Genomic DNA, 23,887 nt, shown 5'->3' on the forward strand with positions numbered 1-23,887 from the left:
AACACTCACAGATATGTGCAGTGGATTTGAAATGTTGTCAACAACAGCTGCCCATATGATGCTGCTGTGTGGTACAGGTACTGCAAACGTATTATTTTTCGCACTTTTAATACTCGATTATGCGCGCTTGGTATCACTGCAATTTTTCATCAGTCTGCATAAGGTACTGTTTAACCAAGGGCTCGTGATCATTGTATATGGCTCCATCTAGTGAGCAAAATAAGACATGGTTAAAGTTTTGGAAAGATTGCTTTTTAGCTGCCAGGGAGTTTCCCAGCTTTCATGATAAAAATGTAAAACGAGCAGCCATAATCTTAACCCCTGTTGACTTGAAATCCACAAACCGACACTTTGTTGATTGCTTTGGGTGTAGGTCGGCAGGGAAAACCCCACCAGGAGGAACAGTGCGCCAGACAGGCTAGACGCGCATGCGCAGAGGCAATTTCCACACTGTCATTATGTGCTTTCACTTTGCGCTGACTCGCGGTCATTTTCGCTGTAGCTTTTCACTCGAAATTATCACAAAAACACAACGCAAACTTCAGCTTTAGAGCTATGGTTATTGGGTGAAGGCATACGTTTGTTGGCCCATCCCTTTTAATCAAACACTAATTCAGAAAAAGAACTGTAAACAACATGGTTAGCTAACTAAGGAGCAACAATGTTCTGACATACACAGTACGCTGCCATCTGTTTACTCTGACCTACAAGACAGGTGAGTGGGTAATGCTTACAGATTAAGATGTTACCTCGTGCTCATAATGTGTTGTAGACAGTCAAGACGGGTTTAAGTTTTTTTAAATTTTTTTTTTTTAACTTTAGTTGGCCTAATATTGCCAATACTAAAACAACAACTGACCAAACAGCTAGTTAGCCTCAGTAAGAGAAAAAGGAAAACAAGTTAAAAAAAATAGTTTGCAATCTAGATTAAGCTTTGATGTACATGTGCAATACAGTATAAAAGTTGTACAAACTTATTTTTTGATGAGAAGCACTAATGTGCATTCACGTCTTCTGATAAAAGGAAGACCTCAAACAGCGCACAACAGGCAAAATCAATACGATTTAAAAGAAGATTAGCCTTGAAGAAGATCCACACTGCAGTTAAAAATGTCAGGCTTGAACAAAAAGTTTATGTTGTTATGGCTCTTTGTTGCTCAGGTGTTTAGCAGACTGCAGCCGACCTCACAACATGGAGCGACCTGCCCTCAAACAGAGCCAGCTGTGCGGCTCTTGGGAAATGAAGGAAAGACTCGGTGTGGGAGGCTTTGGGCACGTCTACCTTTACCAGCACCTTGTAAGTTCAGCCATTTTTTTGTACATGTACATCCTGAAAGGCATAAACTCAAGACCCAGATGTGTGTTGATTTGTTTTACTCCTTTACTCTGTGTCCGGAACAGGAGATGAGATTAAAGATTGCTGTGAAAATCTGTCGCCTGGAGCTCAGCTGTAAGAATAAAGACCGATGGAGCCGAGAGATTCAGATAATGAAGAAGTAAGTGACAAATCTTCTTGTACGCCAAAATACCCTTTGCGCAATTTTTTTTTAGTGTTTGGTGCATGTGTTCCTACAGGCTGAGTCATGGGAATATTGTTCAGGCCAGAGAAGTGCCAGAAGAATTGACCTCCATTGCTGTAAATGATCTACCGCTGCTTGCTATGGAGTACTGCTCAAGAGGAGATCTGCGCAAGGTACCAGATGAGCACTTTATAAACACTTGAAATGACCATCTTTGAAGCCATTGCTTGTAACTGATGTATCTGTTAGGTGCTGAATAAACCAGAAAATTGTTGTGGCCTAAAGGAGAGTGAAGTCCTCTCGTTGCTCAGTGACATTGGTAAAGCTTCCATCATCTGTACTTTGATGAAAAGTTGACTTAATGACACGATGATACATAGTGTACATGTTTTTTTTTTTTTAATTAATACAGGTTCTGGTATTCAGTATCTCCATGAAAATAAGATCATTCACAGAGACCTAAAGCCAGAGAATATTGTCCTGCAGGAGGTTGATGGGAAGGTGAACTAATATTCCCTTATACATATATGATGCCTTTAGAATCTGCAATGTCATAAATGTTTCACGTTTTTCTATGCTTTGCTTTCTTCATGGACATATGTTTCCTTCAGCTTGTTCATAAAATCATAGACCTGGGTTATGCAAAAGATCTGGATCAGGGAAGTCTTTGTACCTCCTTTGCTGGAACTCTCCAGTATCTGGTAAGTGAAGTGTTGCATCTGTGACGCATTCTCCTGCAATCTTTTGTTGTTTTCAGCAAACGCCAACAGTAATGCCCTTTTTATTGAAAATCACTCTTGGGTGCTTGGCAGGCTCCAGAGCTGTTCGAGAGTATCCCTTACACTGTGACTGTGGACTATTGGAGCTTTGGGACAGTGATCTTCGAATGCGCTTGTGGCTTCCGGCCCTTTCTGCACCACATGCAGCCCGTACAGTGGTGAGCCGAAGATGCGTCTCCCATCTATGCATCTACGAGCCTGCGTGTCAGAACGCTTCCATTTTATGTAGAACTAATTTGTGCCAGAGTAGGCTTACAGTTGTTGGCCAACAATCACAAGTTGTTTTTGATAGTTTTTACCCAAGAATGATTATGTCATCATCCACGCAGGGACGCAGTGAAAAAACTTTTTTTCCTGCTTTTGTAGGACAAGCAAAGTCAAGAACAAAGGTCCAAAAGACATTGTGGCAGTTGAGGACATGAATGGAGAAGTTCGATTCTCATCACATCTTCCGTATCCCAACAATCTCAGCAGGTAGAGACAAAGAGACGCTTTAAATACGCTCAGTATTGTCTCCTTCTAAGTAACTTCTGTCTGACCTGGGTGTGTGTCTGTGTGTGTGTTCATAGGCCGATGCTGGAACCAGTTGAGTGTCTTCTTCAGATGTTGCTACTTTGGGACCCAGCGACACGTGGTGGAGGACTGGATCCCGAAACAAACAAGCCTTACTGCTACACCACTCTGCAAAATATTCTCAGCATGAAGGTTAAGCTTGTGAATTTGCACTGGACTCTCTTATTTGACTGAATGGAATGTTTTGGTTTTTTTTGTACTAGACTACAAGGCAATAAACAAAGCAAACCTCTCATTTGTTTATTTTTTGCAGGTCATTCATGTGTTGGACATGACCTCAGCCCAGCTGCACTCGGTGGTTCTAGGTGCTGAGGAGAGTTTACACACCCTGCAGCTTCGTCTGGAAACTGACACCCAGGCACACATATCGCCACTGAATCAAGAGCTGCTGCTGGAGACGGGAATGTCCCTGGATCCACGCAGGCCGCCTGCACAATGTCTGCCAGATGGTTTGGTATGTGACACACACACACACACACACACACACACACACATTCACACACACACAGAAACAGAAACAGGAGCCAAAATATCTGGAATCAAACAAGCGGTTGCAGATGTAGCCGTGGACAACAGTATTTACTGTTTTTGTTTTTTTTTGCTTTCATCTGGGTATTTTTGTTTTGAAGCATTGTGTTGTCCTGAATTACAATCTGCTTATATTTCTGGTTATAGGAACATTAACACATTTTCACTTCATTTTAAAGAAGGTCATTTTTAACAAGGGTAAATTTAACTTTGTGTTTTGGGTCAATTTTTGTGGAGTAAAAATATATAAAGTTAAATGCTTTGTGGTAACAAATTGTTTGACAATGCATTGTTACACTATATGATTGACCGTTTGAGAATTGCCTGATTCTAGCATCTCTTGATCAGGTGTGTATTCTACCCCTGATCATAGCCTTCCACCCAAGTTTTTTTGTTCTTAATCATTCTTCAAACTACCTCTAATGCATATTGAGTATCCATAGAGACATTTATCTTTTTGTCTTTAGCGTGGCTGGGACAGCTGCATAGTCTTCATGTTTGATAAGAGCCTTACTAAGTACTCCGGACCACTGACTGCCAGGCCACTACCAGACAGTGTCAACTTTATAGGTGAGACATGTACCTCTACCCTGAGCTTACACGTTATTCTTCATTTTTTCCTGCTGATGAGGACTCTGGAGTGTTTCCTTAACTAAAAGAAGAACTAAAACTTCTAAATATTATTTTAGTGGGTTCGGTTTATATCTCATGAAGTTGTAGTGACAAATACAAAAGGTTCCATGTCTCTACTGAAGTTCATTTCTAGTAAATAGTATGATGCAGTGTCCAAATTAATGTGGATTAAGCATCATTGTTCTGTCTGTGTTCTCAGTCAGGGAGACTAAGACACAGCTGCCCCTGTCTGCTCTTAGAAAGGTGTGGGGTGAAGCAGTCAGCTATATATGCGGACTGAAAGATGACTACCTTCGCCTGTACCAGGGGCAGAGGGCTGCCATGTAAGTACATTAGCACTCAAGCAGAAACACAAGCTAACACAAGTAGACTTTGTTAACTTGTGTTTGTGCTTGTGTAGGCTGAGTCTGCTGCGTTATAACACCAACTTAACACGCTACAAGAACCTGCTGTTCTCCCAGTCGCAGCAGCTCCGAGCCAAATTGGCTTTCTTCAAGACCAGCATCCAGTATGATCTGGAGCAATACTCCAAGCAGAGGAACAGTGGCATTTGTGAGTGAATGTTAATAACCCGTTGTGATGCGTATGATACTTTTAGGTCATTACTAAAGCCTCAAGTGGACTTTCTGCTGTTGTTGTGTGTTTGTTTGAAGCTTCCGAGAAAATGCTGAAGATGTGGCAAGAAAATGAAGAGAAGCTCGACGGTTTGGCAAAGGTCGGACATTCGTAAAATTCAAGGCAATATCTTGCAGTTGTTCAAAAAAGGTGCAATAATGTTTTTTTCCTGCTGTAGGTTGCAGATGTGAGGTATCTGGACGAGGAGATTGTGGCTCTACATTCTGAGATCGTGGAGCTGCAGAGGAGTCCATTTGCTTGGAGACAAGGGGATGTGATGGAACAGCTGTCAGTATCTCTGAGAAACTGTAATCGCATATGTTTTTTTGAAGCGTCTCGCAAAACAGCAGTCAGGTGTTCACATGTGTATTGAAACTGTTTTTACCCCTATAATTGTTTCATATTTATCCTGCCTTTCAACTCCAATCCACAGCCAAGTTAGTGAGAATGTATGTGATGGGGCGCACTTTATGCCAAAATTCTCTAAAAATAACAACATTTTGCAAATGATAACTCTTTTTGTCTTTTTTTCCAGTGAAACAAAGGCTATTGACCTCTACAAGCAACTTAAAGCTAAATGCAAAAGTTAGTAATCTTACAATCTAATCTTATAATCAATGTTGTTATTTATACACTGTAGTTGTAATATACAGCTGGAAGAGCTGAACAAATATGTCACAAGATTCCAATCGTTTGAAAAATTCCTCAGCATGGCTGTGAATTTAAAAAGCTGGATTCTTAAAGAAATCGCATATATTGTTGACATTACTGTGTCCGATTGTTGTCCATGAATGATTCTTAAAAGTTTTTTTGTTGTGTTTTTTTGCAGGTCCTGACCCTCCTCATGGCTACAGTGATAGCTCAGACATGGTTAAGACTATACTCCAGACCGTTCAGAACCAGGACAGAGTGCTAAAAGACCTGTACACTCACCTCAGGTAAATTATCAGCAGGTTAAGTTCAGGAAGGCTTTTGCAAGAATCTAAATCGGAGGCCAACTCTGATATCATTTTACATTTCCCTGAGTGTCATTTGGGATTTTCCCCCATCGTTTTCTTTCTCTGTAGTACAATCCTGGTTTGTAAGAGGCGCATCATGGACTTGATCCCTAAGCTGGAAAGGGCGATAGAAAACATAAAAACTGCAGAGGCGGCGGTGATGCAGATGCAAATGAAGAGACAGAAAGACTTCTGGTACCTTCTCAGGATTGCTTGTGTGAGTTTGTAATAAATAACAGTACCAAAAATATTCTTTAACATCCGCAACATATTTGGTGCAATACATGTGTTAAATGTTGAAGGTAGTTAAATATGTAGCTAATGTAGTGTGTTTGTGTCTTTAGGCCCAGAACAGTTCTCCAGCTCTGTCACTTACAGAACAACCTGCTGACAGGTAAGATCGGTTGAAGACAAAATCTACTGCATCAAGCCTCAGAGAGCTGAACAAGTTTGGGTTGTATTTGTATCTGTCATTTTCTTTTGATTAGCTCTTTTTTTTTTTTATTCACAAAAACTGCCACAGGAGGCCACTATATGGTCTTACAATGTAACATCCTAATTACAAATGTCTTGAAGTCATGCGGCCACTGCAGAGTTTGTTGTCTTATTTTCAGTCAAACAGTTAATCAGCTCCTAGATGAAAATCAGCGTTATTTGAGTCATCTCACTTCTCTGCTGCAAGATGCCACCCAGGAGATGGAACACGGTGTTATGGTACGGTATACAGGCACAAAATATTGCACTAATGTGTATAAGCAGATCTCTGAAATAATGCCTAATATACTGTATAAACACACCAGTTCACTGTTGATTTAAAAAATAATAGTTTAGCACTGTAACTATTAAGTAACTTTCTCATATGTAAATTACATGAGACAGTTTTTTTTTTATCCATCTTAAAAACAACTTCTTATCATGCAGTGTTTTACTAATATATGCAGGTTGACCTGCTTAAAATGACGGGAAATGGATGGCGTGGAGAATGGGAAGTTTAGTGATGCAGTGTGAACTGTTGTTTTCTTCTCTCTTCAGGCTCAAGACTGGAGCTGGACTCAGTTAGGAGTTGTGAAAATTGAGTCTCAAAAGCTTTAGAGACTTTCCAAAGAATGGACGAGTAATAAGCGCTTTGCCGGAGTTACTCTATATGAAAGCTTTGTGTTTTAGAGCAGTGCTACTTACACGGATGTGATGCTGTAAGACAATAATGTATAAAACATCATGACCTGGTAAGCTATGCATGATTCAACTTAAAAAAAAAACTTTCAGAAATTTACTGAAATATTTTTCCATCCGTGGCAATGACATATTTATTTTTATAGGACTATTGATCAGAGTGAAACATTGCTGCTGAGAGATTGTGAATGAAGGAATGCAAATAAATTTTTATAGATATATGGAACGTATGCACTGTTTTTGCCGAGTTGTTTCTTGGTTAATGTCACATTTTTTTCTCAGCATGGGCAACACCACTGAAAATAGTACTGAAATAGCTATTTATATGCAGACGGCAGATGAGATGAAATAGCTGCTGAAATCCAAAATGCAAGGATGTTTAAAGACCAACTTACATCTTTCTGTCAAAAGATGTTATAAAAAAAATTATAAAACAACAGGCCCCTGGGCACAGACATGTAAAATGTGCCCCACTCATCCTGCACAGAATCAGGACACACACACAAAACTACAAGATTATTATTTTGTTTAAAAATACTTCTACAATTTGTGTATCAGGCTGTGCATCTTGCTATTTTTTTTGCATCAATTTGCATCTTTTTTTTTCACATCTTCATTTACATCTTTGTGGTCATTTGGTGGGCTATTTTAGATGTTCGGGGACATCTCATTTCACATCACATTTTAATGTTTTTTTTTTAATTAATTTGTAGTCATGTTTCTGTTTGTGGCCATTTCCCATCTTATGCGTGGTGTGTTCTTATTTTGCGTCTGTGCCTTTGGTTTTGTTTTGTGCTTTCATTTGCTCACTTTGTAAGTCAAATGGATAGTTCCATGGATAGTTCTGTTTGTGTCTTATTTGGTTTCACTACTCATTTTGTTGCACAGTTTTGGCTTTTTGTTCAGTCTCTGCTTGCTTTGTGTCACATTTTATGTCTCATGTTGGCTGTGTGTCTTTTTGAAATACCTGTGGAATATTTCTATGTTAATCCCAGGCCCAGCTGAGATTTACTTTTCATTTTGTAATATGATTTTACAATCTCGATTACTTGCAATCTTGCTTCCCAGCCATTTCCTCAGCCACATCATTACTATTTTACCAAATAACAGGAAATTATTTTACTTTTTTGCTTGAATAAATAAAGAGGTTCTTAAAATCTACCCTCAAAATACCTGTGGACGCATATCTCGAGTGTAATTTTACTTCAACGTAGTTGCGCAGGATTATCAAAAAACACATAATCCCAGAAAGCTTGTGGGAGGAGGCGTGGTGAGGGGGCGGGCCGATGAATGATAAAAGATAAAACCAGAGGTGGACGCGGCTTGATTTTGTGTTTTTTTTAGATTTAAATTCAAGAGCTAGTCCGTTACTCTACATTCACATGATTATAATTACACTTGAGCACCGTGCAAGCTGAGGTAATTGTGTTTACTTTATTGTAACAGCCTAGCACGCTAAAGTTAGCATTAAGCTACAAGATGCTGACGGAGTGACTGACTTTCGAACCCACCCTATATGGAGAGCTAGCTAGCTAGTTAGCTAACCCAGCCTGCTAGGATAACGTTACCCTAACGAATATTAGTACAACTTCTGCTTTTCGGTAAAGTCATGAATATACACGATGACACAGGGTTATAGTTTATATATGTTTCGTTGCTAGCTCGCAGAGGATCGACTCCTTCGTCGCCTTCTTAAAGTTATTCTGTAAGGAAATGGTGCATGTTAGCCGTTCGACTAACATTCATGTGAGGTGCAGCATTGACTTGGGTGCACCTGTGCTAAAGTCTGGATAGATTACATTAACTAGCTGACCGGCTGTGAAATGAAGATAATTGATATAATTAACATAGCGGGCCATCTTGCAGATATAGCAGGTTGTGCAATGCATATTTTATTTACTTTGGGGAGGACCTAACATTTATGTCCTCCTTTTTATCATTAAGGTTTCCATTGGTGTCTGGAATTTACTTGTATGCCAGTGCTCTGTGTTGTGCTTGTTGGTTTACATTATATGTTTAAAACTGGATTATATTTATCCCTTTCTAAATTTTACAAACGCTTTTATCATGAGTCAAAACTATTTATCAGACATCTCATACAAAGCTGATCATGCAGGTAAAGTTTTTTTTCATTGGCACACTGCATCGGTTTTGGCCAGGTTTACATGAAAATTGGGAACTGGCTGCATGTTCTGCTGCTGACTTTGTTGGTGTCTGACCATATGTGTTGTGTTACCTTGAGCACTCAATGTTGTATAAATTTGCCAGTGTGTTTATGCTTCTTTCTCTCCATGCAGGTGAGTGCTAGTGAGGATGACGATGCCGCATGTAGGGGCAGTATTTGCAGCAATAGCAGGAGTGGTGGCCATCATGTTGCACTCCTCGATTCACAAGATAGAGGAAGGACACCTTGCTGTGTACTACAGGTATCCCAAACTCAGACCTTTAACTCCGTGTTTGGTAGAAATAGCATCTCAATGCTAAGGATGTGCACTGCATGTTATTATAAGAAAGTAGCTTATTATAACTATTTGCATGGATATACAAATGTTATCTTTGGAATAATGAGAATGCTCAAACCTGTTTGACCAAAGGCTTATTGTGGCATGAAGTCTTGCTCTCTCCCCCAGCAAAATATACTAAGCAGATACTTCTGTGATTTATCTATGTTTATGCCTTTGAAAGCAATCCTTTTTTTATTTTTATTTTTTTTTTATCGATTTGTGTAATGGAAAGAAACAACAGATAGAAAAGGTGGCTATTTCCAAGGAAACAAAAGACTCAAGTACAGTTGTCCATAAATGCTGATGTTGAGAACTGGGACCCAACAATTTGTATTTTGTTTCAGAGGTGGGGCTTTGCTGACTTCTCCCAATGGGCCTGGATATCACATTATGCTGCCTTTCATTACCACCTACAGATCAGTGCAGGTAAATCCACTCCGACATTTTAGAGGTCCGCCTCATGTCAGCGAGAACGTGCAAACGGTTGACATTCATCAATGTCTGCGGTGGCTCGATTTGACGTCATGTTAATGCAGCATTTTTGTGCCTCTGCATATAAAAGATGAAATTGGAGTTTTATCTTTTAAATTTGTATCTGACAGTTTTGGCCCATTTGTTATGGAAACGTCATTGCACCACAAGACTGAGATGAACTTCAGTAAAGATTGCTTCAGAACACTGTTTACTGAACTTTCAGTGCTTATGATGTTGCGTGTGCGTTTTTGTATTTTCATATGCAAGACTTTTTTGTTGTTATGTTAAGTCATTGTAGAATTATGTTTTGGACCTTCTTTTTCTTTCTTTTTCCCCAGACTACGCTCCAAACTGATGAGATCAAGAATGTGCCTTGTGGAACGAGGTACATCTGAACTCGGAGTAGTTGTTCAGATATTGATTCCCCTTTTTGGAAATGATTCTCTTTTAAACTGACGTTTCTCTCTCCCCACAGTGGTGGTGTAATGATCTACTTTGACAGGATAGAAGTTGTTAATATGTTGGTCCCTTTAGCAGGTAAAACGGGTTAAAATTTTCTTTCATTGAAGTAGCTTCTTATTGACTCGACTCATTAAACCTGCGGGCTGCTTTCGTTGTTTTGTCTGCAGTGTTGGAGATTGTGAGGAACTACACGGCTGACTATGACAAAACTCTCATTTTCAACAAGATTCACCATGAACTGAACCAGTTCTGCAGTGTACACACACTACAGGAGGTCTACATTGAGCTTTTTGGTGAGTGTTTATGCAGTGCATTGTGTGTTAATCCCTGAAATTTGTACAGTATTATGCACAGTAGACTGTATACTGAAGAGGTTTTCAATTTTGTGTATTTCAGATATAATAGATGAGAACCTGAAGACTGCATTGCAGAAAGATCTCAATTGTATGGCTCCTGGACTGACAATACAGGTATGGAAGCACACACATAACTCCAGTTTTGATCACATTACTGTCGTCAAAATGTAACCAGTCATCCCTTCTGTGAAAAAGAGCTAAGGTTTATATAGTTTCTCCCTCTTTTTTTGTTTTTTGCCTCTGCCCTGCTTCATCATCCAATGAAGGCAGTCCGTGTCACCAAGCCAAAGATCCCCGAATCTATCAGAAGGAACTTTGAACTCATGTAAGTTTATGAAGTCCTGCTCACCTTCACTGGTGTGGTGCGTGCTTCAGTTTATCTGTAACCCATCCACTCAGTTCACTCAAAAAAAAAAAAAAAAAAAGCATTTGAGCAAAATATTACCAATGCTGGTTTGGTTTATGTGAACAGGGAAGCAGAGAAGACTCGGTTGATGATAACAGCTCAGACACAGAAGGTGGTGGAAAAGGAAGCGGAGACTGAAAGAAAGAGAGCTATTATTGGTAAATGTGGTGTTTTACTGTAAATCACTTCCCCCTGCTTTTTATTTGCATGACAATTTGCAGTGCAATTTAAGCGTTTTTCCTCTCTCTGTCAGTCATGTGTAACCCCACTGTCACCCTCTGTTAAACCTCATGTTTTGTTTTGTTTTTCCTTCAGAGGCTGAGAAATTAGCTCAGGTGGCACAGATCCACTTCAGACAGAAGGTGATGGAGAAGGAGACGGAGAGGAAGATCTCTGAAATAGAGGGTTAGCGTCATTGCTCTCAGTTCTGGCTTTGAGATGGATGAGACTTTTGTGTGGTGTGCTAGTTTGTCTGGGTGTCTCATTCAACACTGTTCCTTTGTTTCAGATGGTGCCTTTCTGGCCAGGGAAAAGGCGAAGGCTGATGCGGAATATTACGGTGCTGAAAAGATTGCAGAAGCAAACAGGGTAAAAACTTTGTTAGAATGCATTCCACATCATTTAAACTAAATGTACTAAACTAGCTAAAAATACCACAAGGTCTTGCTAGCATAATTTCAGCTTGTGGAGATTTCTACCACAGTCCTGTGTGTTGTCTGTGGTGGAACTCTTTAGCCAGAAATTATTTTTGTATTCATTTATTTATAATTTTTTTTTACTTTTGAAATCCAGAGTGTTAATATACACATAACTGCTGTAATGACACAAGTCAGTCCATGTGACTGATACAGGATCATATTTAAAAAGATGCAGATTATATTTAGTACAGTGTAATCCCATTCTGAAGCTGTTATTTACCACTCTCAGCCTGCTGCAGTTGTTCCGATGTCATTGTTGCATTTATTTGGGGCTAAGCTGCTCCCCTCCATGATTGTGTCAAGAATCATGCTGGTATTGTGGTGTGCGGTGATATGACTAAGCACTAATATACTGTTGTCTTTCCCCTAAATCTTTTCAGCTGAAGTTAACGCCAGAATACCTGGAGCTGATGAAATATCAGGCCATATCGGCTAATAGTAAGATCTACTTCGGTCAGGACATTCCCAACATGTTTGTCGAGGGAAACAACGGTCCCCCGAAGCCTGACCCAGATTTGCTCAAAGCAAAGCTAGATGAGCGCTGAGTCCACAGCTCTATATCTGCACAGGACAGGAGAACCCAGTGAGGACTTGTCTTGTCACTGAAGATGATGTGGGGGGAGGAGACGGGAGGGGAGGGGGGGGTGCAGCTTTGCAGCTAGTTTGATGAGTCGCACACGTCAGTCTTAAATTGAAAGAGTGAGGAAAATTAAAGGTGAAAGAAGTGTGAAAGTGAAATGGAGATGGGATAAAAACGCAAAGTTGACTCTTTGTGAGCAACGAGCTCAAGGAACTAGAATGATGCCATAGGTAAAATCAAAAGCATTAAAATGCTTATGCCTGGGAAGGTGACGGCAAGTAGTCGCCCTAATATACATGTGCTTTTTTTTTTTTTTTTTTTTTTTTTTTTTTATATCATTGCAGCATTTAACTTTGCTTTTGGAGCTGTGTTTATTGTTTGCGTGTGAGAGGAAAGATTTGCGATGGAAATTAGTTATTGATTTGTGAGAATTAACTTTTGATTTAGCGGCACTGGAATCTGACAGATGACACTAATTAAAAAAATTGGATTGACAATAAAACGGGAGCGAGGGGTTTGTCATCTCCGTGCCATGTTCCCTTGCACTGAGTCGCTCGTTGGTCTCAACGTGAGTTGGTGCGAGGACCGTTTCTTAACATCTTATGTCAAATGCTGCTTGCTGTGAAACTTGACATTTGGACCATTTTAGCGTTAAAACTGGAACCAGCGATTACAGCAGTTGGTCACTACATGGAGCCAACCTTGATTTCTCTTTGGCTGAAAGCATTAAGATGTGCTAAGAAGAATTGAATTACAGTGGAGCAGTGGATATAAGATTATTAGTTGTATAGTTTATTTTCTGGCGTTTTCTTTGATTATCTGTTGAGACTTGTGGTATTTTTGCTGTGAAGCAAAGTTAGAAAAAAAAAAAAGGGAAGAAACCCGATTTGTCTTCTAAAAACTAACTCGGTGGTTGATATGTCGGTGCAACAACAATGCGATTATTGTGCGTCACTACGCTGTGATTTGTTATCTGTGTTAGCAAATCAGCAAGTTTCTTTCCTTTTTTTTGGTTTTGATTGTCAGGGCTGTGCATGCGGAAGTAGTCTTGCTTGATTCAGATGATTAATAGAGCCCGTGTCTGTTTGCCAAACCCTCTTCTTAACGGCTCGTTCAGACACGGTAAATGTCAATTCTCAGGAAGTGTGTTTTAGTTTGATAAGACAGCTGCACATTGTTGGTCAGCGTGTGTTCTCCAGAAGCTAAAATAGACAAATAAAGATTTGAGGATAATCGGTGATGTGGTTTAATGTCGAGTGAAGATGAAAGAAATTGGACCACCACCACTCTCCACTATGATCCATTGGCATTAGCAGTCTGAAAACAATATTGGGTGGGTGAGGGTGATGCTCTGTCAAGGTGAAATAATTAAATCAAGATTGTCTTTAGTCATTGTTTACTTTTTCAGTAATTTAAGAAACGATTGATTGGAAAACTCCGCAGTCTTTGCCAATGGTTGTTTTTCATTTTTAAAGATTCAAAGGCTACGTCCAGTTTCGAATTAGAACAGTCATTTACACTTTGTTTAAGACAAAAAAGCATTTATTCTCTGCTCTGTTTTGTGGTAATATGCGTTTCAGCACTTAATAGAAACCAGCTTTGTTCCATTTAGAGATTTAAGTTGATATTGATTGGGTTTAAAACATGCAAGTTGGTGCTAGTTTCTAGTGTGTTTAAGCTTTTGATTTTGTTCGGCTCTGGTCTTCACAAACTTTGAAATACTTCCAGTACTCAGAATTTAAGCCTTAAGTAAATAAGTTACCCCAGGCTTGCAGACTGAAACATCAAGTGATTCTTTTAAAACCTCAAAAGGCTCCACTTGGGTATTAACTGAGAAAGATGTAACTAGCAGAGCACACTACTAGTGTTTGAAAGATATCATGTTGTCTACGTGAACAGTTAAAAGGCTGTACTCTGCAATGCTTTGGTGGTGGGTTCAAATAAAGATGCAAAGGGGGGTATTAATCAGCTATGAAATCTTTCTTTTTTCTTTTTTCTTTTTTTTTTCTCTTTGTCAATGTTTTGTAAAATCTGTGAAATTTAAACATTGTCTCCTTGTTTTAAAAGGTTTATATGCAAAAATGTTTTCAGGTTTTGACAATGTTCTTATGTAAAATAAAACCTATTTTGGTACCACTCCTCTCTTTGTTGGTTTTTTTTTTTTTTTTTTGTGTGTGTGTGTGTGTGTGTGTGTGTGTGGGCAGTCACTGTGTAGTACACTTGGGTGCCAATAGGAGGTGAGCCAGCACTAGAAAAAAAAAAATATATATATATATATATATAGTTCTATACCAAAGCAATGAAAGCCAAGAGACCAAATTATGGACCAAGTTCAGAGAAAAGGGAAGGAAAATAAATATGATTAATGGCAATGGATATGTTGTCTGATTACAAGAGAAATTAATTGTATGTTTAAACATATTGAAAAGGGCCCTGGTCGGTGGGACATCTTGCACATTACACAATATAACTTGCATCTTGGATGTAGTTTTGAGTTTTTTTATATTAAAACACAGTAATATGCAAATGTGTTTTGATACTTACAAATGATGATACATCTCATGCACTGAAAAGCTGAGAATTTAACTGACCTGAATTTGAGCTTACGCACACTGAATCGTTTAGAATTTTCGTATTATTTGCACGGGGAGATTCATCATTTGTTTTTATTGGCTGGATGGCTGTGGCAGTGTGAGCATGAATCTGTGAACGCTTCCTGAACCCATAAAAATAATCTATCACACAGTCCCTGTTGTTCTAACCCACAACATGTGGCGTAAACATTAAAAAAAAACAACAACTCTAAGCTGTGAGTCCTGCCCTCAGCCTGGCAGAGTTGCAAAAGCTTTCCAAGGTGTTGCTGCATGAGACAGCGGTGTGGGAGACTGGATGAGTGATAGCTTCCTCCTATGACCTCTCAGCCCCCGTGGAGCTCTCTGCTATCCTTCAACCACAAAAACATTGATCTTTGCTTCCTTAGGGAGGGTGTTTAGTTTTTGTCTGACCGGGATCAGGTTCTTCTTGAGATTGATAAGATCATAAAGGAACATGTAAATAAGATTTACTTGTCTTCAGCTCTTTACTTAACCGAATATTTCTTCTGTGTATTTGTCTGTTGGCTTGTACTAATTTCATTGGGTGGTCTAATTAATTGCTGCCGGGGTAATAAACTGAGCAGGTTTAAATCCCTCCCCCTCTGGGAAGTGAGGTGAAGGTCAGGCTTTTCAGCTTCCTGGCTGAACCATCACTTTGCTTTCCTTCCTTCTGTCCCTGATCGTCCCACATCATATCATGCGTAATCTATCTTACCTTGACATCTTCCGGGATATGTCCCTCCCCAGACACAGAAGGGTGTGGTTCTTCATCTTTAAATGAACCCAGCTCTCAACCAGCAGTATGACACAAATGTGAATCATCAGTATTTGCTTCATCAGGGTGGAAGTACTTTCTTCAATAGCTGCTCTGTTCTTCAGTTCTCTATCACATTCTTATCTTGTGTGTTGGTGCCAGTTCCCAGAACTTCTCAGAGTCTCCTTGTGTTTTTTTTTTGTGCTGATCCTCAAGTCATTAGTCAAGACAGCTGTACAAATGGTCAGATGTAATTCTGTGCTGCATGTCTTTTCTTTTTCTTGCACATTTTGATAAGCTTATTTGTGCTTTGTTCTCGTATCCCATTCTCCCGTGTGATCAGTCTTTCCAGTAGATGCATTGAAGGGACATATAAAGGTCAGTCTACACGTAAAGATGACTTTTCAGGCTGACTGAAGTGATCCTCAAACTTCAGTTGAACTTGAAACTTTAAACGTTTGACCTCAAAACTGGATTATAAACTGGGGGAGTTGTTTAAAAGATTAGGGAATTTCACATCCAAAGGCAGTTTAACAGCTTCTGACTTGACAAAAAAAAAAGTCTGATTCAGTGTTTGTGGAGCTCCAGTCTGAGAGTGACTAAAGCTCAAGATATTTCAGCCTCAGCTGCCTCAGCTTTGGAGTCTTATAAATTGCCCAGCCCTGAATACAGAACATTGATGGCATACATTTCAAACTATAGTGGCTCGAGTTTCTGTGCTTATATCTTATGCACAACTGTGTAACAACAAAAAAAGATACCCTCTGAAATTCCGATCAAATGAAATTTGAATTCTTTTTTAAGTATGATATTTTGCTGTATGCGTTACTTAATCAATATGCCCACATTGGGCCCAACAATGACAGAAAAGGCTTATTTTGATATAGAGTTTGCTATTTTCTGTAAATCAACAAAACAGTGTTGATAACTCACCATGTACACCCATTTTGTACCCAAAGAAATATTTTCATGAATTGTAACATGTCAGCAAAGCTGAGGCTGAATGCTGGACTGTGCCTTTAGAAGCCAGTAGAAATAACGAATAGGAGCAGACAGGGTCTCCTTACCCACTTAAATTACAAAAATATCTGGAACAAATAGCACTCCACTCACCATTCTTTGGAACTTTAAATGGAACCATTTGTTATCTTAGGTGGGTGAGCAGCAGAAGATGCAGTGTGGTTCACCAATCATTCAAAGAAAAATTAAATCCCTTACTTTTAACGTAACAGAAGAAACATTTATTAGTTCCTGTTTGTAAACTCAACATACAAACTTGGCTCCTCCTATGCTTCAGAGAAGTAGTGTTCAATGAATAAAACCTTATTTATTAATTGTTTTATCAAAGCTACTTTCTGAAGAACTAACAGCCCTCACCTCCCCACAACCCATTTGTACAACACTGAAAGAAATTGGCACATTGATTTTGTGTTAATCACAAGCAGTCCCATCTCTGTTCAGCACATCTAAGGATAGGTGGCTCAGCTTCACCAGATCAAACAGTCATGCAGCTCTTTGACAAAGTCAGAAAACAGAATGGAGTGAGGAGGCAGTAAAGTCTCAGTGTTACTGGCCAGTAGCAACACACTCAAAGGCTGCAACCCAAAAATTTCCAGCAAAAGAAGAGGAAAATGAGTCAAAGGGCAGGGTATCTGCAGTGAAATACACAGACACATATTCAAAGTGAGTCACACAGTCAATTAAAAAAAAAAAAAATTATAGATGTAAAGTAAAAAAAAAAAACAACATTATCAGGTCTTAAAAATAAGTAAAGAGATTGCCAAAATACAGAAGCAATGTATGAAAAGCTAAGTCCAACCATACAGTTTTAATTGGAATTAAGAGGGTAGCCTTGTGCTGCTAATCAAATGAACTTGATCAAGCAGTGGCTTTGGCAGTTTACTTGTCTGGAGCGCTCAGGTGTGTGTTAACACAATGCCAAGGAGGAATGACATTATAATGACTTCAGGCGAACCACCCCGCCCCTGGTGCCTGTCTCTATCGAGGGGGAGACAGTGGAGACAGTCTGCACGTACAAGTACCTAGGGGTACATCTGGACAACAAACTGGACTGGTCTGCAAACTCTCTCTACAAGAAGGGTCAGAGCAGGCTCTAATTTCTGAGGAAGCTGAGATCCTTTAATGTCTGCAACAGACACCTGCTGATGTTCTACCAGTCTGTCATGGCCAGTGTGCTCTCCTATGCTGTGACATGCTGGAGGGGTAGCATTAGGAAGAGAGATGCTGGACGCCTTGACAGGTTGGTGAGGAAGGCTGGGTCTGTTGTAGGCACAGAACTGGAGGCTCTCACTACCACAGCTGAGAAGAGGACACTGAGCAGACTCTTCTCTATAATGGACAACCACAGTCACCCTCTGCACTCTGTGTTTGCCAACCAGAGAAGCCTGTTCAGCTACAGGTTCCGCGCCATCCCCTGCAGGACAGACAGGCTACGGAGGTCCTTTGTCCCCAGGGCAATCCAGCTGTTCAACACCACACAGAAAGAGACTGCCATAGGTGATTGGACCGCATAATCCCAATAATCAGGAACAATTTCTCTGCACCAGAACTCTTTTTACTGCTTTTTACTGCTTCTCACTTGGACAATAGATACATACTGTGTATGTGTATGTGTGTGTGTGTGAGATCTGCCTTTTTGCTGAATGTATGGAAGAGCTATATGGCTGATATATGTGTAATATATGGAAGAGTTATATGGCTGTTATTTGTGCAATGTTGTGTATAGTACCTTGTGTGTATTTTGTATTGACATATGTTTGCTACTAGACACCTTAATTTCCTTCGGGATTAATAAATGGTACTCTACTCTACTCTACTCTAACGTGGACTTCATCATTCTACAGTGAGAAAGATTATTCACAAACACAAAACATTCAAGACAGTTCTCAATCCTCTCAGCAAGTTCACAGGGTCTGACTGGGCAATGCTCAGAAACTGTAAAACACTCAAGAGCTACATGTCAGAGTCCATGACAGCATACTTAGAAAAAAACTGAACAAGTATTTCTGGCTTGTAAGGATTGCCAGGAGAATAGCCTCTTTGCTGCTTAGGTTTTAAGTTGCATTTGGACCAACCACAAGACGTCTGGAACAATGTATTTTGGGCAAATGAGACCAAAGTGGAGACGTTTGGTCATAATGCGCAGCACCGTGTTTGGTGAAAAGCAAACATATTAGCTCAAGCACGTTATACTGTCAAGCTCGGTGGTGGAGGGGTGATGATTTGGGCTTGTTTTGCAGCCCCAGGACCTGCAATACTTTAGTAAACCATGAACTCCTCTGTATACCAGAGTATTCTTCAGTCAAATGTGAGGCCATCTATTTGACAGCTAAAACTTGGGTCATCAAACGGTGATTGCAACCACAGAAACAAATCTTTAAAAAAAAATCTGTGATAAAAAGAATCCAGGTGTTCTTATGGCCAGGTCTAAGTTTCCAGAGCTCAACCTGGGTCAAACAACGTCTTGGGATGTTACAATTAACTGTACATAAAGTAATACCTGTAAAACTCAGTCAGTGATAACAGTGTAATGAAGAGAGGGACAAAATTTCTCCACGAGGTTGGAGGCTGATTATGTGAAATGAGAAAAAGAAATAGCTTAAGTGATGGTGGATCTATGAGTGACTGAATACTTGGGTGTACTTATCTCTCCACACAGCGCATCAACATTTTGGCTTAGAAATAATGAAACAGTGAAATATGTTGCATTGTTCATTTGCGGCAGTATAGACTCAATTTTAAGACTTTGTAAGGGCCAGATGATATTTTATGTCCTGATACATAGATTGAAAGACGTTGTACTGTGTTTTACTCTTACTGTATGTGATAACTGAAAGGGCTTACTTTTTGCATGGGAGTTTGGTGTGAATGCTTTTCTTCTTAGGAAAATTCTGCTCATTCCGTTGACAGACCACTGGCCATGTGTGGGATGGGTTGTAGGCCTGTGGCAGCTGGCTGAAGAATACTTATCTATATTTGGTAGTGTGTTCGGTTCCTCGTTACATTCATTTTGAAATTCACTTGAAAAGTGGAAATGGCGTCACCCATAAAGCGGGTTCTACCCTGAAACAAATTTCACACTTAGACAGTGTTTCCTGAAAACTGAGCAATGTGATTCATAGAATGTTGAAAAGAAGTGACGTGAATAAAGCGACAGCAGCGTTTATGTGGTTGGCAATTAACTAATGTCAAAACTAATCTAACGAGTAAAACCAAAACAAAAACTGATGAAAACCACTTAAACCTCTACACTTCTCCTAGATAAGTAACAATTTATAATCATCACATTTTAACAGTTACAGTTTCTCTATAACATTTACAGTAACATTTTCGTAGGTAAGTCAGATAGACACAATGAGATAATATGGATACTGATGGTTGTTGCACTGCCCTTCTTCAATGATTACAATACAAATATCACAAAGTCAAATGAGACAAATCAGTGCCTCACAGAAAACACTTTTCATGTTATGAACATGTGACACACTACACCATCTAAATACTTGTTTCTTTGGTGTGAATGGTGGGAGATTATCAAGACTGAAATGACAAAACTAAGTTTAGAAAACAAGATAGGATCAAAATTATGAGTTAATATGAGTTACATGCTGTCGGTGTCCATTTTTGTATCAGCGTGTGTTGCCTTTTGCTTTGTACATCTCCAGGTGCCGTGTCAGATCCTCAATACGCATGTCTTTTAAGTGCACCAGATGCTCTAACTTGTTCACTTTCATCTGCAGGATCTATACACAAGGATACAAAATGAAAAGGTTAAACCAGAGGAAGCTGCTGTAAAGCTTTAAAGAACCTTGTGTGGTTCAAGGAGAAGTTGTACAAACGAGTCATCATTCTGCTTTGTTTCTTTTCATGCAGATGTGGCAAAAGACGGAAAAGAAAAAAAAAAAAGTTTGCATCCGCTGAGTTGATACTGACTCATTGACCACTGCTGACACAGGGTGTGACACATACACAAACGCTCACACAGACACACACACACATCTGTAACAATGCTACAGGTGGTGAGTCTGTATGACAAAGCTCTTCCCCTACAGGATAGCAAAATGGAAGATAGTTTTGTTTGCAGATGTTCTACCAGTCAGCAGTGTGTGTTTCCTGCAGTGTTTATGCATACCTCCACAGTCTCCTGCAAAGCCATGACAGCTTGGTCTTTTTCCTGCAGGATCAGCCGGAAAGTAGGGTCCATTTCTGAGGAAAACTTTACAGCGTGCTGCAGTTTCCTGCCCAGTGTATTTTTAAAACATACGTATCATCATCATTGTTATGATTATCCTAATTATTTTTATAATTATCATCATTAATTCAAAGCGACATGCTTGACGTACATGTTTTTCTGTACGTTCTTCTCATCTTTCTTCATCTCTGCCAGCTGAGCCAGAAGTCTTGCCTCAGTCTGGTGAACCTCTAAAAAGAAGCAAAACAAAACATTTATCCAACTATGATGTGAATAGAAAAAAAAACCTACAAGGATTAAGCTGATGAATCTTTTGGGCACGGTAAGATAAGGTAAAGAGATTGGAATTAGAGTAGGTAATGACCATGAGCAGACAGAGAAGGAAATGTGGAAGCTGGATAATAGAATAGAGAAAAAAAGGAAAAATACTAGCTTTCAGTCAGCAGTGCTGAGCTCAGGCCAGTGATAAGGGTCGCCTGGATGTTGGTAACTGATAAGAGGACCTAAGCCCCGTCTCTGACAGTGGGTGAGGTGCAGATGGAAGAGGAAAGAGCAGAGGGAGGAGGTGCTGGACTGAGGTCAGCTTCACAGACTAGCTTCAGGAACAGATGAAGTGTGGGAAACGGAAGAGACGCATATCACCGATTCACACCCTCAGGTTGTGGCTCTCTCTAATCAGTGCTGTCTGCTGCCTTCAAAAGGAGGTTATGCTTGTATCACTGAGAGGCCACTGCTATCTCTGGGCCTGTTAGCAGGGCACATATGCTGACAAGATCAGCATGCAGGAGAAGATGTCATTACAGTGACAGTCAGCATTGACATTGACATAAGTCATTAAATGGGTTTCTAAAACGCAAAAAGCACTGCAGTGTCATTTGGATTATGCTGATCTGGTGTTTATCAGCTAACCAGCATATGCAGCATTATAGAAAAAGTTTAAAATGACACTCCCTTCCTTTTAAGTGCTAAAAAAGGCACATTTTAGCAATGTCAGCTAGCATTTCCCTCAAAATACAGCAACACGATTATATATGCCGCACAAGCTTTGAGTCAAAACACAGTCATCGCATTTTTTTCTAATTCAGCAGATTGACTCTATGTAATCCACTTGATTTCACTGACTTAAAAATAGTTTTGTTACTTCCAACAAAATCTTAATCACTCTCCTGTGAAGTGATTGGCTGTAAGGTCAAGTAAGAGAGCGAAATACAGTTTGCTCTAAGTATTCACGTATTAAAAAAAAAAGAAGAAAAAAGACATTTTAGTGTATGTTCAAAGGCAATAAGAGAATAACGACTTCACCTGTGTGAGGTTTCTCCCGGTTCCTTGTGTCAAAGTAGTCCATATTCTGGATCAAAAGGAGAAAACTAATCAAAGTGTTGGCAGTCAGACCACATTAATTCAACTTTTGTAATTAGGTCTCAAACAAAAAATTACTTCTAACATGTATGTCTTAGTACACACTAGTATATTGTTTGTATTGTGCTCCAGTCTCTTGTCTATCTTCTCCCTGAGGGTGCTCAGTACAGGCTCGATTGCCCCAGCAGTGCTCAATACAATTCTCCTCACTGACTCCTCGGGCACGTGAAAGTCCAGCTTAGAAAACACCTTCCTGTTAATACAGAAAAACATATGTTTCTAATGCGGCAAAACAAGGGAAAAGCAGATAGCATGCAACTCACTGATGAGCCCACAGACACCGCTGTGTTTACTCTACAGTCCCATTAAAATCTGTAGTTCACTCTGAGCCATACCAGTGACCAGGGAGAGGTCGAGTGGGTGTATTTTGGACGTGTTCTCATGACCAGATGAGTAGGCCCAGCACAAGTTTAGTCTTAGTGTTTGTAGAAAAACTGAAAAGGAAGAATGTTAGCAATGTCTACCATTTCTGTCAAGAGCTGTTAACAGGGGCTGTAACTTTTTTAATATGTGTTTGTGTGAAAATGTACTCAATTTTTATTTTTTTTAGATATTTTCTTAGCTGCCGAGTAACCCTTTTTAGATTGTGATCTCTGCCTTTTTATGAATGACTGTACAGTAAAGAATTACCGGCGCCTCTAACATCCCTTTGAATGGATAAGTATTTTTGGAACAATTTAGCTACTATCATGAATCAATCATTTATCATTAATTGTTCATTAATCATTATTCATCATGATATATCACAAACTCAAAATGTAACCTGGACAAATGTATTGTTTCTTTTTCACTAATATCAAGTGAAAAGGTGAGTTTTTTTTTTTATTGTCATGTTTGTGGAACAAAACAGATGGATTCTATTCTTTATTCAATCATTTATGATATTCGGAGATACTGTACAGAAAGGGGTGCCAATAATTATTAACAGGACTGTAGATTGAGCACTAATTTGTCAATAAATTCAGCAAACTTTATAGCCTATGCATAATGAATACACACACACATAAACACATTTCAGATAAGTGATGACTGTCTTGCCTGTTGAGGAGGTTCCAGTTACTGAGCTTTTGCTGCGCGGAGTTTGCAGGTATATAGTTGTGCAGGTCAACAAGCTTTGGGATGAAATGTTTTACAACCTCAGCAGCCATCACTGCAGAGGGTCCAGCAAGGAGACACAGTCAGTTCACAAGTAAATAATGCACAGACAGACACGTGAGCCGATAACCTACGCAAACAGCCAAATAGGATTATTTTCTTTTAGAGGGAAAGATACGTGACAAATGAATGCGAGATCATATTACTCCTAATGCTTGTTTGGTTGTCAGCTTCCTGTGGACTGCTGACCGAAGGAAAAGCTAAGTGCGCTACCTCCGTCGCTGAAGTCTCTTGAAATGTTTCTTTTAGGCCTGGACAGAGGTATTTTGTCTATCCATGCGAACAAATCCTGCAGCTCCTCGTCAGTGAGTTCTCGGTCCATTATTCTTAAAGAAACATCTGTTTCTTAACAGTTGTTAAAAATTCTGTTAGCTTTTTAGCTTCCCTCAACGCAGGTTGTTTGAGACGTTGCTAAGCGACCGATGAACAAACCATGGCGACACCATTTATGGCG

The 23,887-nt window shown here is 39.6% G+C and overlaps 3 protein-coding genes across 4 annotated transcripts; 2 read left to right on the forward strand and 1 right to left on the reverse strand.

Moving 5' to 3' along the window:
- Positions 1–455: 455 nt before the first annotated feature.
- Positions 456–7,984, forward strand: LOC142392314 (inhibitor of nuclear factor kappa-B kinase subunit alpha-like). The gene is made up of 22 exons (XM_075478190.1): positions 456–715; positions 1,162–1,297; positions 1,402–1,496; positions 1,576–1,693; positions 1,770–1,839; positions 1,933–2,021; positions 2,132–2,221; positions 2,333–2,457; positions 2,666–2,773; positions 2,869–3,004; positions 3,126–3,326; positions 3,868–3,970; positions 4,233–4,356; positions 4,434–4,585; positions 4,687–4,748; positions 4,827–4,936; positions 5,184–5,233; positions 5,478–5,586; positions 5,716–5,863; positions 5,991–6,040; positions 6,261–6,360; positions 6,679–7,984. Exons 2-22 carry the CDS (start codon positions 1,193–1,195, stop codon positions 6,736–6,738), a joined length of 2,205 nt encoding a protein of 734 aa, XP_075334305.1. The 5' UTR covers positions 456–715; positions 1,162–1,192; the 3' UTR covers positions 6,739–7,984.
- A 126-nt stretch (positions 7,985–8,110) lies between these two features.
- Positions 8,111–14,435, forward strand: erlin1 (ER lipid raft associated 1). 2 transcript variants are annotated; one of them, XM_075478191.1, is made up of 12 exons: positions 8,111–8,238; positions 9,117–9,245; positions 9,668–9,749; positions 10,136–10,182; positions 10,273–10,334; positions 10,427–10,552; positions 10,656–10,729; positions 10,882–10,940; positions 11,088–11,179; positions 11,337–11,426; positions 11,530–11,609; positions 12,100–14,435. In XM_075478191.1, exons 2-12 carry the CDS (start codon positions 9,133–9,135, stop codon positions 12,262–12,264), a joined length of 990 nt encoding a protein of 329 aa, XP_075334306.1. In that variant the 5' UTR covers positions 8,111–8,238; positions 9,117–9,132; the 3' UTR covers positions 12,265–14,435. The 2 variants fall into 2 exon arrangements, with proteins under 2 accessions (XP_075334306.1, XP_075334307.1); XM_075478192.1 differs by lacking the exon at positions 8,111–8,238 and adding an exon at positions 8,503–8,524.
- A 5,495-nt stretch (positions 14,436–19,930) lies between these two features.
- On the reverse strand, positions 19,931–23,822 carry spef1 (sperm flagellar 1). The gene is made up of 7 exons (XM_075484195.1): positions 23,647–23,822; positions 23,317–23,428; positions 22,324–22,471; positions 22,162–22,207; positions 21,011–21,089; positions 20,800–20,905; positions 19,931–20,410 (listed from the first exon to the last, which is right to left on the reverse strand). Exons 1-7 carry the CDS (start codon positions 23,753–23,755, stop codon positions 20,297–20,299), a joined length of 714 nt encoding a protein of 237 aa, XP_075340310.1. The 5' UTR covers positions 23,756–23,822; the 3' UTR covers positions 19,931–20,296.
- Between the last annotated feature and the right edge of the window lie 65 nt (positions 23,823–23,887).

This window comes from Odontesthes bonariensis, chromosome 2 (assembly GCF_027942865.1).
Source record: "Odontesthes bonariensis isolate fOdoBon6 chromosome 2, fOdoBon6.hap1, whole genome shotgun sequence".
Classification (NCBI taxonomy): domain Eukaryota; kingdom Metazoa; phylum Chordata; class Actinopteri; order Atheriniformes; family Atherinopsidae; genus Odontesthes; species Odontesthes bonariensis.